The sequence below is a fragment of the Sciurus vulgaris genome, assembly GCF_902686455.1.
Source record: "Sciurus vulgaris genome assembly, chromosome: 1".
Lineage (NCBI taxonomy): Eukaryota > Metazoa > Chordata > Mammalia > Rodentia > Sciuridae > Sciurus > Sciurus vulgaris.
In genome coordinates, this window is record NC_136461.1 from 153209837 (window position 1) to 153229539 (window position 19703).

Consider the following 19703-nt stretch of genomic DNA (forward strand, 5'->3'; position numbering starts at 1 on the left):
ACACACATACAGTATTAGCCAGATCTCATCAAGCTTTAAGACAAATTGGGAAATAACAATTAATGTTTATGTAAGTTTATCTAGGTTCTTAAATTGCAAACACGTGACTGTTTTGTTATGGTATTGATCAACTTTCTTGTCCTCTAAAATACAAATTTCAGAATGACATCATGCCCAGTAGGAGTAATTAAAGCTATCTGATGAGGGAATTTAGAAGTTGAAAGGGATGATTGTAATTGATCCTGATTCAATCCTATTACAGCTTTTTATAGTTTAAGCTCTAGAGAAAGCACATTCCTTGTCAAGACTTTATTTTACAGATTCCTTTGTGTGCACTGTGTTTTCTAGTCTCTATTTTTCCTTTTAATTTTTTTTTTCCTGTAGTAAATAATGAGCTGCCGCCTGAAATCCGGCTTGCCAGTGGTCAGCTAATGGGTGATGACCTGTCCCTCCTTACTGCAGGAGAGCTGTCACCTTATATCAGTGACCCAGCGCTGAAGCTATTCCAGTGTGCCGTTTGCAACAAATTCACCTCTGACAGCCTGGAGGCCCTAAGTGTGCATGTGAGCAGTGAGCGCTCTCTCCCTGAAGAGGAATGGAGGGCTGTAATTGGAGATATCTACCAGTGCAAGCTCTGTAACTACAACACTCAGCTCAAAGCCAACTTCCAGCTCCACTGCAAGACTGATAAACATATGCAGAAATATCAACTGGTGGCCCACATTAAAGAAGGGGGCAAAAGCAATGAGTGGAGGTTGAAGTGCATTGCCATTGGCAACCCTGTTCACCTAAAATGTAATGCCTGTGACTACTATACCAACAGTGTGGATAAATTACGCTTGCATACCACCAATCACAGGCATGAGGCGTCCCTGAAGCTCTACAAGGTAAGCAGTGACATCCATTTCTGTTGCTACAGAGTAGACAAGGGGATTAACCGTTTCAGTGCTTAGAGCACAGATCTGCAAGTTAGAGTAGGAAAAAAAGAAAGGCCAAGTATACAGTTTTTAACTAACATTACTAAAAGCATATTCAACTATATGGCAGTGGAGAATTTTTTCAAAAGATATGCTATATGTCCCATCTACATCTACCTCAGTGGCATTGATTGCTTTACTGGCTTGCCTGCAATAAAAGAACTTTTTCTGGGTATTGTCATGTATAAAATAATTCTTTAAAAATCTCTTTTATTTATTTTTTTTAAAAAACTAAAACATGGCACCACTCACTCTTGACTGATTGTTAAAGGTTACATGAAGCAGAAAATGAACTGTGTCTTACTCTGTGAATTCATCATCTTTTGTATGGTGACCAACAGGGATTATCCAAACATGATATTTTTGTGAGAGCTCTCAGTAATATTGAGTAAATATTCCCTTAGCATCGATTGGAAGTCTTCAAAACAAACTCTGTTGTTTGTTGTTTTGCATAACTTTTTTTCCCAACTAGTAATGTTTCCCCCAACACAATGGTGTGATATAGATAAATATGGTCTTAAGACAGCAAGTGTATCTTTTATGTTTACTGGGGAAAGCTCTGCAGATGTCATGTATATGTGCGAGTGATGAAAGTAATTTATTGCACAAATTGTCTTGACGGCTCCTAAACCCTAATCACTGATTAATTTATTTTCTGTAGTTTGTTCATTAGATTGTCTTGATTGTCCTGGTTCATGTACAAATGCAACAGATTCATTTCTATGATGAATAACTTGGTAACTTATGAAAAACTTCTGTGTCTAGATGATATTAAAATTCAGAAAATATTGCAAACCATTAGTCATTGTAACAAGCTCTAAATATGATTACAAAATCCATTTTGCAAGTGTTATCTATTGATTTATACTAGAAATCAGTGATAACTATACTATCAGGAGTCAGTCAACGATTATAATACCTATAGCTTTTCTAATTTTGTTTAAAATTACACACAGAAAAAAAAAAGAAAAAGAAAAAAGAAAAAAAAAACAAAACACACACATACAGCTAGCTGGATTAGGTGCCAGAATTACTTATTTGAGTTGTTTAGTACTATAAGCTTGGATTGTTTCTCGAAGCTCAAATTCTAGATGGATGTACTACGCATAAAAAAGTAAAGACTCAATGTGAGAATTTGTAACGTTGTTCCTGGGATATTGGCACTCTGTGGATCAATAACGAAAGCATTAGATTTGGGCTCCACGGTTTGTGGGGAGTGCAGGCCCTAACATAAGGTGGAACGTTTCTAAGTCGGCACTATTGAAAATATAATATAAACGATTAATTGTATTATAATTCATAGGTTTTATAGCAACAGTTGACAACTTTTCAATTGTCTACTGTTTTCTGTTGATACCTGACCTATTAAAACTTTTAGAATACCTAGGAGAAAAAAAAAAAAAAAACCAAACATTAAGTTTGTATAAATAATAGATTTAGACCCTGGGAGCTATATAGAATATTCATGAACTGTGTTTATATTCACGCAGCTCCTCTAACACTTTAAATTAACATGTTGTGAATAGAAGTTATAAATGTACAATTTTTTCTGTTTTATTACTCTCACATGGGAACCTAAGGAAAAGAAGAGCATTATTATTTATTTTCTTAGGAAAGGTTATTTAATCAATTGGTTTGATGATTATTTTTGTGTGTGGTATGTGTGTGGTGCATGTGGTGTGTTCAGTTTATACATTCCTTCCATCAGCATGAATTGACCACCTAACTCTTCCAGAGTAATTTGGTGCAGAGTTACTCTTGAGGTTCCTTTGCAGGGCAGGTTGGATGGTGTCTTGGAATTTGTAACAACAAATCAAGATAATGGCTAGATTATAAAGTGAACTTTAAAGCCAACAGTGTTTTAGGTCCTACATCCAAATGATGCACTCTTCTTTTAAAAATCTTATAAATCATATAAAATTGTATGCTTTTTTAGTTGCTTATCCCTTAAATAACCAAGTGTCCTTGCTCAGTGCAGCATTTAAGTGTGGTCCCCAAATAAACAAAAAACTACTTTTAACAAACTTACCATGAATGAAGTGAAGATGGGAGAGAAATACTTGAGCAATTGAAAGCTGGTATTAGACAATCTCACTATATTCTTTTTTGTCCTTCAAGGAGCATTCCTCATTACTAGTAACAACTAGAAAAATACTCCAGAGTGGCAGGGTGTCGAGGATGAGGCCATTTCCAAACTGATTTCAGAAACTCTGTGAGTCAGACATAGAGGGTTTTCAAACACAATAATGAGGATATTAGCAAGCTTGGTTGGCTTGTGTCGGCAAAATAAAATTGGTTCATAAGTAACATTAATTGCTTCTAAATGAGAACCTAACAAATTGTCCTGGATCTGGAAAAAAAAATCATGGTTTATCATGTGTCTGAAATATTAAAATTAGACTTAAAATAGTTTCAGAGTTAATGACTAGACAATAATCTCCTACATAAAATTTATTCTCATTAAGAGTTTAATTTACATCATTTTGCATTGTGAGTGATTCAGAAATTAGAGGAAAGTGACGAGTAGTAGTTGTAAGACTAATACAGAGCAGCCAGAAAACAACTTTTCTCATTATTGACAACATATCAATTCATAACACTCTGAATGTGCAGATGTGTCATTTTGATTTGAATAAACCACTTTCCCTCTTGGGTTGTCAAACTGAAGCAGTATTACCTCAAAGAAGTGTGTGTGTGTCTTTATTCTAGTTTAAGGAGGTTAAAAGTTAAAGGTTAGGGGTTAGCTTGAAAGCATCATCTGCCTAGCTGCTTAACTTTAAACTGATCAATTTAATGAAAATCTGTTTTACAGATGTTGTTTTAATGTATTTGGCAGGATTTAGGCAGCTTTAACATTAGACGTATGCTAGTAAAAATTATTTCTTTATTTGACCAGAACAACACCTTTCCTTTTATGTTTAAGGTAGATGGCTTGTGGGTTATGGTATTTTGGCAAAGAACCCAGAGGCAAAATGTGCTGATGATCTTTCCATATGGACTTAAAAAAAAAAAAAAAAAAAAGAATACCTTTATGTCTATTGCTAACGATGACTGCAAAAACAAACAAAGCTGTATTCATTTTTTGGCTATGTTATTTTCCTTACATTTTTTTCTTTTAAAAAGCAATATTGTTAAGACAGTGTTGTTGCTCATTTTCTTCAAGTAAAATTCTCTGAAGTGCTAAGTACAATTGAATTTTGATTGTTTTTCCTCCAGAAATTTGAATGATGAAGCAAAATTGGTTGAGGAAAATGAAACAAAAAAGGAAACCACAGATTTCCTTTAATCTTCACTTTTAAGGTGTGAATGTATATTTAAAGTGAGGTTAATAAATATTAAATGCCTAGATAGTTACAATTGGTCATTCAAGGTAAATATCTATCAGTATGCCTACCTATACACATGCATCTACATGGAATATGTAAAACAGTTTTTAAACAATTTATTATATTTGATTATAGTCTTTTTAATTTCATGCTTTTGCGTGCTTTATAAATTTTGGTCAATTGATATTTGCATAATAGGTCCTCAATAAATATTTGTAGGATGAGCAGAGGACTAAAGAATAAGCTGAGGAATGTACTAAAGAAACCCTTTTACTTCCAATATTCATTTTTTAAAAATGCATGTGATTTGGTCTACTTAAATGATCCCAAACTTTTTCTAAAGAATCCAGTGGAAAGATATAATGAAAACCGCATTACACATTCAAACTGAGCAAGAACAAGTAAGACCTTGGCAATATTTCAGATTTACAGTTCAGTTTATTCTTGGCTGAGCATGGCCAGGACTTTCCTGGCCAGCTGATGGGTCTCACCACCACCCTCAGCACCCTCAGCACCATGCTGCACCTGCACGTCAGATGCTTGCCTGCTATTATGTGTATTTTAAAGTGAGGTGTTCACAGCTTTACTGGTTCAAAGGCAAAGGCTTAATTATATGGGCATTTTTTTTTTTCCTTCTGCATCTGCTAGTAGTGAAGCAGAGGAGCCTGTCTGAATTCCATAACGCTGTTTTCATATTTGGATTTCAAATTGGCTGAGAGCAGTGAGCAAATCTCTCGTCTCCATGGTGAGCAAAGAACACACGTGGGATTTAGTCCTAGGTAACTTTTAGTCTAACATACCCCCAAGGAACACTTTTGGGGGTTTTCTCATTACCCTTGTTATAGATGAAAGAATCCGGGTTAAGAATTAAAATCGAGGTGTGGGGGAGGGTCATGGAGGAGAATACAAGGAGGTTCACTGGGAGAAAGATGCTCAATGGAAATTACAACACAAAAATGGAATGATTAGCTTCACCTATCTTTTTTTTTCTGTTTTTACTAGTAGCAAATAATAACCGGATCAGTTTGGAGTTAACAATGAGTCACAGGTATTTTCATTTCAATAGGCCTGAGTCCAACTTTGCAATTCAAAATCAAATGTACCAGATATGTACCATTTCAATTATTGAACTGTCATTGTCCCAATGTGATGGTAAAAGAGGTCAGGAGATTGTGTGGTACATATTTGCATAAAAGTCATTGTGCAGAAGGAAATTGGAATATGTGTGTGTATCTAAGAAACACAAACAGGGTTTTCATAATCTTATTCTAGTCATTTGTTTAGATGAAGAAAGCTGTTTTTAGAGATAAACAAAAGTTATTCTTTTCTGTTGCTAAACATTAACCTGAATATGGAAATGTTTGCACTTTTTGTATTAGTTTCAGATTTATGTTCATTTCAAGGTTGAAATACAGTGTGAAATTTAATTCCAGTTGCAGAATGTCTTTTAAAAAAGTAATCACAATTCAAATTATTGTATTGTATTTTCATATAAAAAACAAGCAGGGTTGAAAAAAGTTTCTGTAGTAGAACAATACAAGCTTTCATAATACTTATAACTAGTAAATACACAGATCAAATAAAAAGGAGTTGCTTAGCTAATAGCAACTAATAAATCACTGGTGTTTTCAGATCACAATGTAATTGGCCAGCCCTACTGACTACGTCTGCTTCTGTTTTTAAGCTTGACATTTGTGAAGCACAGCTATGTGTTATAACAGGACTACTTCAACACAAATATGGACCTTTTTAACTGCATTCTCTTGGCAAGCAACATGTTACATTAGGAACTGAAAACCCTTTTCATATTTCTCAAGAAAAAAATATGACTATCAAAAAAAGTGTCTATCAAAATATAGATGGACACATAGCAATTCCTAGAAAGATTAATTTAGACCAAGCATTGGAAACTTATTATATTCACATTGGGATAGATAACATAATTTCAGTCTGTGAAATTGTTATCAAACCAGATAAAATTTTTTAAAAAGCAAAGTGTGTCACCGGAACACTCCTATCTTCTTTCTACAAGACTTTCCTTAACTAATGCTACCATCTCCCTAAACGTCAGACTCATGCTGTTATGCTGTTGTTTTCTTCAAATCCTCATTATTTTATCCCACCCAGATTTTCTCATCATGAAAATACTCTGTGTTGCAAGGTTACCTAATTCCCCAAAGAAAATGAGCATTTCTTTAATCAAAGTGAAGCAAGCCTTTTTATAAAAGCAGAGTACTGTGTCCAAAGGAGTAAATGACTCTCAAACCTTCTTCAGTTTATTTGTATTTTTAAAGGACTACTTAATCTGAATGAATTTCCGTGTTTGGGGAAAGTGGGGGGATTATATCAAGATTCAGTAGAAAGTAGGAGAGTGTCCTTCCTCAAAAGCTTTCTCCATTTACTCCTTCTGAACACACATGCATGTGTGTGTGTGTATACCTGCACACACACCACCCCCACACAATTACACAATCACACAACCATACCCCAGAAACACAGTCGACAATTTGGAGCTACCATTCATATCAGGAACATATCAACTAGGACTTTATGATTTGTGCTACTTATTTTGTGTGTAACTTTTGTTCTTTCTATCTCATATTGAGTGCAGGTCTGATTTAACCAAAAGTAGTAAATGGCTCGTTTCTTGCCCTCCCTGAGGTAAAGCAGATGGAAGTATCATCTCATAATTAATGTACTCTTGTCCTGTGTTTCCTTGGCTTGAATTTAATCCTCCCTATCAGTGGGACTTGTGTAAAGTTGCTGAAATATTCACATGGGTGCTGGGATGCCATGCAACAATACAGCCAGAGTCATATGTTAGGCAGGCCCCACACTGCTGAAAGGGTCTTGGCCTGGGGTGGAGTGAGGAGGAGCTGGCATGTGCATAATGACCACAGTTCTGCTTCCAGAACATCTGGCCTTCCTGAGTTCTACTGGAAATGCTTTACCAAGTTTGCTTTGAGTCTGAGCCTAGGCTCAGGCTGAATTCAATTAGATGTGGAGATTTGTTCATTATTCAGATACTTCAAGCCTTAAAGGCACTTTCCCTCCAAATTATCAGTGTATTTCAGGAGAGCAAAGAAGGATCTGATTTATTCAATATATGAAGAGCAACAGGAGAGACTTAGCCATCTATAACCATTATAAAAAGTCTTTGCAGTTTCTATAAACCTAGGAGTGTGGTGACCTGTGTAAGCACAAGGATCCAAGTTCTGTCTATAGAATGCCCACACCAGCACCCCAGTGTTTACTTCCAATAAATGCAGATGCATTTACTAAGCACTTGCTATGTGCCTGGTTTTGAAATGTCACTGTGAATGCTGTTTGGGTCCCATTAATGTGGTGGGATATGAACTGTCTACCTAAGTGATGCTCAGAGGCACAGGGATTCCTAAGATGGTGCTTTCTAACTCTCTCCAAAATTATAAGCTAGATTGGTGGATAGATGTCGGGCATGTTAATAAAATTAAGAGCTAATTCCATAGCCATCCAAAGCTCCCATTGTTCCTTTCAACAGTGGTTAAGCAAAGGATGCAGTGTTCATGGCCTCCTGAGTTAGTAGATGTCATGCAGTGTCCCTTGTGTATCTGGGCTTACTCTAGTTGTCCTAGTGTTCAGAGAGACTTTACTGATCAGTTTAAGGCAGGATGATGGTAGAAATTTGAGGGAAGAATAGAATTTTTCTATTAGTTGGAACATTTATATTGCCTCTCAAACAGGAGGATGATGCTACTAACACATTGCCTCAAAAATATAGAAGAAATGCTCTTGATTTTAAAACAATACAAAACGTGTCAACTCCAGGTGATCCCTTTGTATAACCAGGATGTTAATGTAGTATGACTCTTGGAGAATCTCTATAAATTAGGTTTCCAATATATGACCACTGAAAGTAATGCTTAAAGATACATAATTATATGACCAGTACCATTATTATATAACCAGTACCATTATTATCATATATAAGAACAGCTGTATGTGACAGCATTTTATTTAACATGGTTTTATAATCTTTCATAGGTAGTCTGCAATTCCTATTTTTAAGGTCTATTTTTCTATTTTTAAGGTAAAGGACTTTTGTAGCCTTGAAAATATACCTATTATAGTAAATGTGCATGTGTAAATGTAAAATTATATGGAGGTCATACTTAGGTTTTCCTAAGGACTTTCTTTTGATGGAAGTAGTGATAGCATATAATATACATTTTTGTTTCCTATTGCTAAAGAAATAGTGTTAGGTTTATATTTGCTTATCATGCAGTTTTTAAGGGAGTAGTACAGAGAAATATTGGGGTTGAAGAATTAAATCTTTGTATATGTGCTGATAAAATTAGTGGAATGCAAGACTGAGGGTGGAAGGAATGAGTTATTGATAGATGCAACTGTTAACTCCGGTTTAAGAGAAGATTGTTCAAAATTTTAAAATACTGATTTTCAGTTTGTCAGCAGTGAAACCATGTTGATAAGTACTTATACATTTTATTGCCTTTTATAATGATCCCCCCCCCACCCAAGGGTCTAACCTAACATCCCCAATCTTTTTATTTTTTATTTTTTTATTTTTGAGGACAGGGTCTTGGTAAGTTGCTTAGGGCTTTGCTAAGTTGCTGAGGTTGACTTTGAACTCTTTTTACTGTCTTGTTTGGGTGTTTGGGACAGTAAAGCCTGCTTTCTTTGAACTCCACAATCCTCCTGCCTCAGTCTCCAAAGCCACTGGAATTACAGGCATTCACCATCACACCTGGCTAGGCACTAACTTTTGAAAACATTTGCTGACAATGATCTTAGTAAGTTAACCACTCTAGGTACATTATCTCACACATGCTTCCTAATAGTTATGTTATTATTCCCACTCAAACCTATGAGGAAACTGAAATTCAGAGAAAAATGACCTTGTTCAAGTTCTCACAGATAGTAAGAGTCTGTGCTAAAATTGTAACCCTGGTGGCTTCCCTTCCCAAGCCCTGGCCTACTTATGAGTCTTAACTAATTAGAACACTTTTTTAATTTGATGAATGGAAGAGTAGGGTGTGAGAAGGAAGGAGAAAGGCCGGGGCCTTCAGAGGCAAACTTTACAGTTTCATATAGGGCTCACCATTGTGGAGCCTATGTCCACTGCACCAGGCTAGCAGGTTTCTTTAAAGGCATTTCAGATGGGGCTGGGGTTATGGCTCGGTTTGTAGAGTGCCTGCTTTGCAAGTACAAGGTCCTGGGTTCAACCCCCAGCACTGCAGGAAAGAAAAAAAAAAAGATTTCACATGCACCAAGTGAGTGCAGAATATTGCAATGATAACCTTGCAACTCTTGGGTCTTCTGTAAACTGGAAGGAGAAACTGCTAGTTAAAATTGTCACCTGAATATTTCCTGTCAGGACAGAATTCTTTCATTTTCATTCTTTCCTTTCCCAAAGCTTCTTTCTACTGGCATCTTTGGGTGTTTGGTATATTAAATAGAAAGGACTAGTAGAATATTTATCACATCTAGTGCCTGAACTCCCAAGACTTGCAAGTTAAGCACCTTTGGAAGTTGCACTAAGTTATTCAGGTCACCAGGGTACCTTAGCAGTAATGTACTGAATGGTACCCTGCTGATCTGAAGGGGGGGGGGGCTGCCTCCCTGAGCATTTAACTTACTACAGAGGAGCAACTATAGCACAGCCTACTCGCTGCACTTCACCTGTCTCCTTCCGTGCCTTTTCCCTGGCATCCTTATAACTCCTGGAGGAATTTCTATTCATGTGCTACCTGTAGAATTTCTGAAAATCACCTTTTTTTGGATTATTTCTATTATTACTTTTCTCTTTCTCTTCTTTCTTTTAGTTTCAAGATTCCATGAATTTTCTTTCTAAAGTATGTTGCTCGTGAGCTCTCTTTCCTTGAAATTTTTCTAATTTTTGTGTGAAACCCAAAGTCTTGTTTGAACTGTTGAAATTGACTAAGCTCAAAGGTATTTGGGAAAATCTTGACCCCCCGAATCTGGCTCCCTGATCTTTAAAAAAAAAAAAAAGTTAGTCATTGACATGTCTTTCGTTGGCCACATTTATTAATGAAATATTCTTTTATTGTAAACTAGAATAGTCTTAATTTTGAAAGGACAGAATTGTTAACAGTATGGAAACTCCCAGTCACTATAGCTCATGTGCATAAAACCTGTGAGGATGTTTTGATAACATTGTGTAGTATCTTTCAAAGACTTTCAATATTTCTAACTATACAAGTGGCAGGTTTGAGAGTAACATGACCATGTGTCATTAGGGTCTAAAATCATTCGTTTTCAATTGGGGGAAATCAGGACAGATTGCCATCACTTCTGATAGTCAGTTTACAAGACTTTTCCTTAAAACACAATATACTTGGAACACTTCCCCATGAGTAACAGAGTAGGTGGCATCAGTGATGGGGGAGAGGAAGGTAATTCTCAACTTTTACACCTAACAGAGTTTTTTTTTTTTTTTTTTTTTTTTTTAAGAGATTCATCTGCTAAAATGGAAATTATTCAATTCCAGAATTTGCCTTTCTGAATTTTTTATTTGGTAAATTTATTTTGTGCAACACTGAAAGGCAGAAAACTCTTTTATATACAATGTAATGTTATTAAATATCACTGTTTTTAAAACAAAAGTCCCTCAATGTCTTTTGAGGAAAAAAACGACTAAAAGCAAGTTCTGGTTTATTATTTTTTGCTTGATTTTGACTTTTATTAGAAAATTAAGTAATTTAAAAAGAGACTTATTTGGGTGGTGTAGTTATACAAAATTTTTCCTGGATGACTGCTCCTTGAGAGGGTACTCTGCTATCTCATTGCCAAATTCCTTAAAAATAGTTACAAGGAAAATTCATAAATAACTTTTTTTCAAAGAAATACAATTTGTAACTCTGTTAATTCCCTAAAGTATCAGAAAAACTAAGATGGGCTTTAGAAAGAACTCTGTAGTACTGTCTTTAAATCACAAATAAGAAAATATCTTCATTACTACCCAATTTATCAATTTTATTGACAATTATTTAGATATATGTTTCAAAATAGACTGTCAGGTATATTTACTTATAAATTCCTGTAGCATGTACTGGGTCACTTAATTCCTTCCTGGGGAATGATGGATGCTCCTTAAATTGCAGCAACTTGATAATTTATTGGAAAACCATTGGTATAGGAGTATATTGAAACCAAACACACACACACACACACACACACACACACACACACACGGTACACTCTTCCAAAAAGTGAGCAACCCAGTTCTTTTGGTGAATGAAGAAGAATATAGATATGTTTTAGTTCACATGTAGACAGTATTTCAAGAATATATTTTGTATATATCCAGAAGAGAGATGTACTGATACTTCTGTTGCTCAAACCTTAGAACAAATTGTGTGTGTGTGTATGTGTGTGTGTGTGTGTAAGAGAAAGAGGAGTAAGAATGCAATATATGGAAATGTATTAAAAATTGATGAAGATCATGAGTTAATCATTAATGCCCCTTATTTTGTTTTAAAGTAGATCTCAGAAATTTCTTCCTGTGCATTGTAAGTGTTCTCCGTCTCTAGAGATAATAAACCTTTGATGATGTTGTGCAAGACTCGTCAACAAGCACTGAAATAAGTTCTGTATGTACACATGACTAATCAAAGGTTCAGGGAACAGGATATGATTTGGTAAAAGTGATAGGTTCTCCAAAGAGAAAGTGAGCTCACTAATCGTGGGAGCACATTAAGTCTTTTTGCCCTAAAAGATATAGATCCTGATCCTTTGAATAGGTATCCTTTGTGAAGTCTTTTACACTAAGTCTCTTAAGATGTATTTTTTAAAGCACAACTTTTCTCAAATTAATGTCTACCTAATTTGTACTCTGTTCTGTTCTTTGGTCCTAAAATCAGTACAGATTTCTCAAGATACTTAAAAGTATCCTTGAATATTAGGGTAATATGTTACCCTAAAAAATATCTTCTTAAATTGCCCTTAGTGGTAAAATGATGGAATAAATAAAACAGCAGTCTCAATACTTAAGCATGCAATTATTTAGGAAAATATCATTCAAACTTTCTAATTTCTAAGATAGCAGATGTAAATTATAAAGGGAAGGAACAAAATTATGTGCTACAAAATCTACCATGTTGATAGAGCAGTAAACTTTGCACTCTTGTCTTTGTTGTGCTGCTTTTCTATTGGCATTAACTTGATTGTGATAAAATTCATATATCTTGCAATTCATCCATTTAAAGTACAATTCAGTGATTTTTAGAAAATTATGCAACCATTATCACAATCAATTTGGGGATATTTTTATCATCCCCAAAGAAATCCTGTAACATTTTAGCTGCCTGCATCCATCCCCAACCTTCCCCACCATGGCCCTAGGCAACTGCTAATTGCTTTCTGTCTCTATAGATTTGACTATTCTGGACATTTAATATAGATGCAATCTTAGTATATAGAATCTTTTGTGACTTGCTTCTTTCACTTGGCATAATGTTTTCAAAGTTCATCGGTGCTGTAGCACGTATCAGGACTTCAGTCTTTCATATTAGTAAACTTGTTGTATACATATGATGCATTTTATTCATCCCCCATTGGACATTTGGGTTGTTTTCACTTTTTTGGCTATCATCGATAATGATGTTATCAACATTTGTAAATGAGGTTTTGTGCGGACATGTGTTTTTATTTCTCTTGGGATGTGTCTAGAATTATTGGATTGGCAATCACTAACATCAGCTGAATTCTCTTCACTGCTAATCATTTCTTATTTTTTACCATATCAATTCCTTTTTTGCTTTCCTTTAAAGAATATCTCATTTTTTTGGATCATACTTGCAATTCTCTTTACTCATCTTCTGTTTCCCTCTGGCCTCTTAGATCAGTGAGAGGATTGAGATCAACATTTATTGAGCACTTATTTGGTGGTGGCTAGATAATATCTTATGTTCTTTAGATATATTACCTCATTTAATTCCCAAGCAACCCTTTTGGGTACTATTATTATGATCATTTAGAAGATAAGGAAACTATGGCAATTAAAACTTAATTGCCCAAGGTTCACATGACTGGTAACAGTCATGACCTAGTCAGGATTTGAGCTACTTATTCTGTTCTCAGTACCCACAGTGTTAAACAGGACAATTTAACAAAAAGGAGACACAGAATGGAGTGGGGTCCCCAGAAAGAAGGGCCTACGCCACTCAGAGGGATGGAAATAATGGTGCAACTGGAAGAGTTGATCTTTGAGGAAGACTGTATCACCTGCAAAGAAGAAAAGAAGTAATGAGAAGGTGGATAGAGATTTAGGGACTTTCAGGGTTGAAGGGGAAGAGTGAGGGATGACCAATTAGAAATATCACCCATAGCAATATGTAAGTCAGTTTGGACTCTTTCTTTAGAAAAAAAAATTTTTAGTTGTAGATGGTCACTGTGCCTTTATTTTATTTATTTATTTTAATGGGGTGCTGAGGATCGGTGCCTCACACATGCTAGGTGAGTGCTCTATCAATGAACTACCAAGGCTCTTTTTGAAATCTCAGTATTAACCATTTATTTGAGTCATACTGTGTTCTTTGAAAAATATTGACCAATTGAATTCTCTGCATTTGTAGGAATGAAAAATTGGTACGTTTCGTGATACCCTAAATCTTCTGAAATATGTTTTGTTAGACTGATGTTCTAGTAAGGCAGGTGTTTATTTTCTCTCATTGGTTAAAAGTGCCCTTGCTGGACCCCAAAGGTGAGTAGGACGGCTACAAAGGGAGTGGATGTAGATCCTGTCCTCAGTGAGCGCACCATTTCTTAAGCAGTGTTTACTCCCTGTTATGTGGAGAATTAATATTTAGATTTCTTTTAGTATTTGGGGAAAAAATTAGATTCCAGCCTAGTAGATTTTGACAAAGAGAAGTTGTGTGTTTGCATATTACTAAAGGCATTGTCTCATTTTTTAAAAATAATGCACAGTAATATTAAAGTCTCTACTTCTACTTCTACCTCTCCACCCATGCAATATTTGTGAAACTGTGATTTTTATCTTTTCACAATGGTCATGATATGGGTAATTGAAATATTTCTTGCTGCTTTTCTTGTTAAACGGAGGGATATTTTTCTTTTTATAGGTATGAAATGTAAACGTTTCTTATATTTGATGTAATAATCAGGATAAAATAATATTTTATCTATAGCTATTTCAGGCATAATTCTATTTGATATAAACAATTTACAAACTTACTTGAAGTTTTCAATTTTGTAAGGCCTGTTGACATAGGGTGAGGTCAGAAGTTGAGCTGCCAGTGTTCCTACTGTTAGAACATTGCCATTGCATAATTTCTTCTGACTGTTTACCATGAAAATAAATTAAGAGGAAATTATGCAAGAAAACATGATAAGCTCCCATATTAGCTCATACTAAAAGTTTCTCTGGAGCTGCTTTCTTGAATCTAAAGCACAGTGAGACTGAACTATTGGCTGCCTAGTTCAGCATTTATGTCTATGGGTTTAATAAAGCATGGCCAAGGCCAATGTCATTTTTGATACCCTCCCTTATTAATAGATTAGGGGTGGACTGTGAGGGAGTATATGGAGTTGTGTCTCAGAAAAAGACAGTGAAATCTCTGGACAAACATTTCCCTATTTCTCTCTGTAACCAAAGGAAAAGTTTAAACAAAAGTCAGGTATTTTCTGTCTTCAGTTATCCAGCTGACTTTTACCCCTCTTTATGTGGTTTTTGGCAAGAATTTCTGTGCCTTAGTTAATATATTAGTAAATGGAGGAAAAAAAAAAAACAATCCACTGAGTTCTGTGGATCTTAATTAAGGCACAAAAATAGCTTTGAAAAAAGTATTCTGAGATGAAAGCTTTTCTTATATGTGGAAAATATTACTCATGTCTTGTCAGCACATCTATTCTATTGGCATTGCATTTTGTACTTGGAGATAACTTCTGCATTTTATTATTGGGAAGGTACTTTCTTTTTTAATTTCTATAAGTACACTTGGTTACACTATTATATCTAGGACCTGTCATTCCTGAAAAGCCATTCTTAATTTTATCTCTGCCATTGGCCTTCAATTGAAATTTGCTTTGAAGAGGAACATAGCCATATTCATCAACTTGAAAAGGGGTGAATATAGTTCATAGAAAATAACTATTTGTGTTTCCTTTTATGTGCCTTTACTTCAATCTCCATTCTTTCTTAGAAGTTTGCCTACAGAAAAGGAACTGTATATTACACTTTTAAATACCAGTTTTCAAGTCTGCCAAGTGTGAATTTGCAAATGAGTAGTAGTAAATGGAGCTCACAGCTGAAAAAATGAATGTTCAAAGCTTCTGTAGCTGGCACTACTTTTTAACTTTTGTCTTTGAGATGATACCACAAATTTTTTTTTTCCATCCAGAAAATGGGTTCTGAATTACCTCTAGAACTAGCAAATGGGCATCAACTTAAAGGTCTTTGAGATCTTCTCTAAACTCAATCACTTCTGGGTTCTCAGAACTGAATTTACACTGAGCTTTAAAAAAGATCTCATCTTAAATGGCTGATGGAGTTACACATGTATCACATTGATGGGTTTCTGTTTTCTTCTTAGTGCACCGACAGATGTTCCAGTGTTTTCTTCTAAACAGAAAGTGGGGTAAAAATCTTTTAGGGAGAAATGACTGGACTACATATCTTAACCTCCATGTTGTATTTACCTGTTTGATCACTCATATCATTATTTGCTCATTGAGAGCTCACTATATCAGAAACTGTAGCAGGGAATGAAGATACAGCATCAAAAAGACTGAAACAGGCCTTGCTTTGGTGGATTGTATGATTTAGGGGACGAGGCAAATGTTAAACATATATATATATATATATATATATATATATTAAAACAGTGGTTATTTACCTTTGTGATCAAGTAACTTAATTAATACTTTGGATTTGGGACATTTATTTGTGTTATCAGTACCTTGAGATTTATATAAATTGAACTCTTCCTTTAATTTTGGAGGAAAGTGAAGAATTCAAATGACACCCTGTAGTGAGGAATTTTAAAAAGTAGGTAAGGGCCGAACCTAGTTGACTTCACTGGGTATTGATCCTACAGGAAAAAAAAAAAAATTTCCACTTAGATTGTATCAGAGAGCAAACGCTTTCAAACTTTTTGGAGTAATGAAATATTCCTGTGAAAAGATATTCTAGAAATGCTGTAGTATCCAGTTGGCAAATGTGTAGAGAATATCAAAGGTTAGATGAGATGAAACTGACAATTAGAACCCAGATGGAATTTTAAAAAACATACTAATTCCTAGCTCACAGCCTGACAGTGCATTTCAGTTATTTCTTTACCTAAAGATATGAGTGTGATAATCAGCTAAATTTGGAAACTATAGGACTAGAAGATATCAAAGATCACTTTCATATTTGAAGACATCATAAGATGGTGAAAATGGTAGTTACACTAATCCCAGCTCCATTAGCATTTGTTCCTCACAGTTCAGAAAACTGTCTCCTGCTCTCTCTGGGAATCTCCCTATCACAGGCCAGGGTTTTGCTAGGGTCTTACAATGCTGCATGCTCTATCCAAGTAAGCCATCAAAGGCATTGCCTTCTGTCTTGTGCATTGTTTTGCCTCAAAGGACAAGAGTCTGACATATTTTGATACACAGATCACCCTGCAGTAGGGAAAATAGCAAGTCTTTACATGGAAAACCTTTCTGTATAAAACAGCTCTTCTTTTGTTGAAGGTCTGGCACTTAAGTCAGCTGTCGGCCAAGAAACCATTTTCTGATTCCAGAAATGGATAAAGATCCAGGGCTGCTCGATTGAATTTTGTGGGAATATCTTTTCGGGAAATTTTTGGAATCATGCTTTGTCTCATAGTGGTTATAGAAATCCACTTTCCTTGTTCACAAAGATATCCCCAGGCAGCAGATATATAGTTTAGTTTCGGAACAGGAGTCTTATTGGTCTCAGGAGAGCCAACTTCCACAGGCCTGCTGGGTTGCATGCTCTTTTGTAGCCTACTGTAATGATTCTGCAATTTCTGCTTTTCTTGCTATTCTAAAAAGGCAGATTCTGAGGTTTATTTTTGTAGTTTTACTTCATAAAACAGCACATTCTTTCAGTATGTGTAGACATGGATATAAATGGACAGACATGTGTGTACATCTTCATGTATAGATATGAAGATGTTTATAGATACAGGTGTGTGCCCCATTTTATCCTTTTTACTGCATGTTCTATAATTTTGATAATTTAAAAATGATATCCCATACTTCTTCCCCCAAGTATACCATCTATTTTAGTCAACTTTCTTGCTGCTATTACTAAAAGATCTGACAAGAACTGTTAGCGGAGGAAAAGTTTATTTGGGGGCTCATGGTTGCAGAAGTCTTAGTTCACAGCCAGCCAGCTCCATTCCTCTGGGCTCCAGGTGAGGCAGAACATCAAGGCAGAACATCAGGGTGGAAGAGTGTGGCATAGGAAAGGAGAGGGAGAGATTCCACTCACCAGATACAAAATATAAATCCCAAAGGCATGCCCCCAATGACTCACCTCTTCCCATCTCACCCCACCTGCCTTCAGTCAACACCTAGTTAATCCCTATCAAGGAATTAATTCATTGATTGGGTTAAGGCTCTCATAACCCAATTATTTCACCTCTAAATCTTCTTGCGTTGTCTCACACATGAGCTTTTGGGGGGCATCTAATGTCTAAACCATAACACTTATGTAATCCAGGTGCACTGGCCGCTACTTTGACAATCAGTGCTTAAAGGGAGCACATGAACATGATGTCCAGTCTCATGAGCGACAGAATCTACATTGTCATAACACATTACCTTGGAAAAATTAATTGTATGTAACTACTTGTAAGTTAAAATTTCTACCTTTGCCTGTTTCTTAAAGAAGTACTCGTCTATAGATCAACTTGAAATAATCCCTCAGCTCTGCAGTAATCACAAGAGCTATGTTTTAAAATGTGAATCTACTTTAAAGTGCCAGTGCCAAACTGTATCTGAGTCTCAATGCCAATAAAGTTGGTGATATACAAAATGCTCAAAGTATCTTCCTTTACAGACTGAAGAAATTAGACTAGTAAAACAAGTGAATGAATGGATTAAAAGAAATCAAACCAGTTATTTCAAGATTTTACAAATAATTCCATGGTCTTGATCACTTACTGATCATAGTCAACTGATACTGACACATATATAAAAATGAAGGACAGAAGTTTCATGCCCTGCCTTGGGTGTGCCCCAAGCATTTTGATTATTTTAGGGTAATGTTTAATGAGCATACATAAGTGAACCACAAACCTTTTGAGGTTTGCGCTTAAGTAAGAGACATAGTATGTTATTGAATATGTATGTGACCTAAAGCATTTTGCTCTGCTGTGAAAACATATCAACCTCCTGAGCCAGTACCAATGCAAGGATATTTCATAGTCATAATCTGTTAATACCAGTTAGCAGTGTCACAAATTAAAGCATTAGTGGATTTGTGTTGCTTGAGAAAGTAACCAATATAAAATACCAGGAGGTTGAAGGACTGGGGTAGTTTATTGTAATATAATTCTACATACCACGTAAAGTCTCTTTGCTTGGGGTGTGAAGGCTTTGAGTGTACCTTTATAAGAGCTAGAAGGAATAGTTCTTTATGCAAACATGTGTAATGAATGTACTTTAAGTTAGATACCATTTTAAAGAAAAGAATTTTGGGTAATTAGCAGACGACCAAAATCAAGAGATGATATCCTTTAAAAATATTACTCCTTTTAAAAATGCACATTTGTCATGCAGACAAATAAAATCTAAATTCAAGGATGTATTTCTTCAGTTGTGTTATTTTGAGTCTGTATTGACGAGAAAAGTTAAGGATGGCTTTCAAAAATACATTTTCACTGGAAATACCGATATTCTGTATATCAGATACTTTGGCCAAATCATTAATGTTGATATTATCATGGATACATGACTATCTTAAGAAGAGGCCTGTAACTTGGGAACATGGAAATTATAGGGCAAATTCTGGAAGGAATATTAGATTAAATCCCCTTTTAAATTTCAGTAGTTGGTTGAGATAATCATGCATTTATTACTGTTGCATTTTTGTTTGCCTAGGCATTTCAATAATTTTTCATATTTCTCCTTTTTAGCCTATATTATAGATATATTCTAAGTGGAAGTTATAAATGTATATTGAGAGGAAGTTATAAGAAATAACAATTACCAAGAATGAGAATCCATGGTTAAAATTATATGCACATTGAACTACAATAAGAGTATTAAAAGTATTTCATCCCATTTGTAAAATATCTTCCTTGACTATGAAAGGGCAATATTTTTCCAATTATATCTGCTTTAGCCTGCAAATGGATTACCTTATAAGAACTCTGATAAAGCAAAGAGTCCAAAAATAATTGAAAGT

General features: G+C 35.2%; 1 protein-coding gene across 4 annotated transcripts in view; it reads left to right on the forward strand.

Moving 5' to 3' along the window:
- ZFHX4 (zinc finger homeobox 4) overlaps positions 1–19703 on the forward strand; it is a 176042-nt gene that overhangs the window by 25876 nt on the left and 130463 nt on the right. For 3 of the 4 annotated variants that reach the window (XM_079152835.1, XM_079152837.1, XM_079152836.1), the window contains exon 3: positions 385–887. In XM_079152835.1, the coding sequence (XP_079008961.1) occupies positions 385–887 (503 nt within the window). The remainder of the gene's footprint in view (positions 1–384; positions 888–19703) is intronic. The other variant, XM_079152838.1, reaches the window with a different exon arrangement.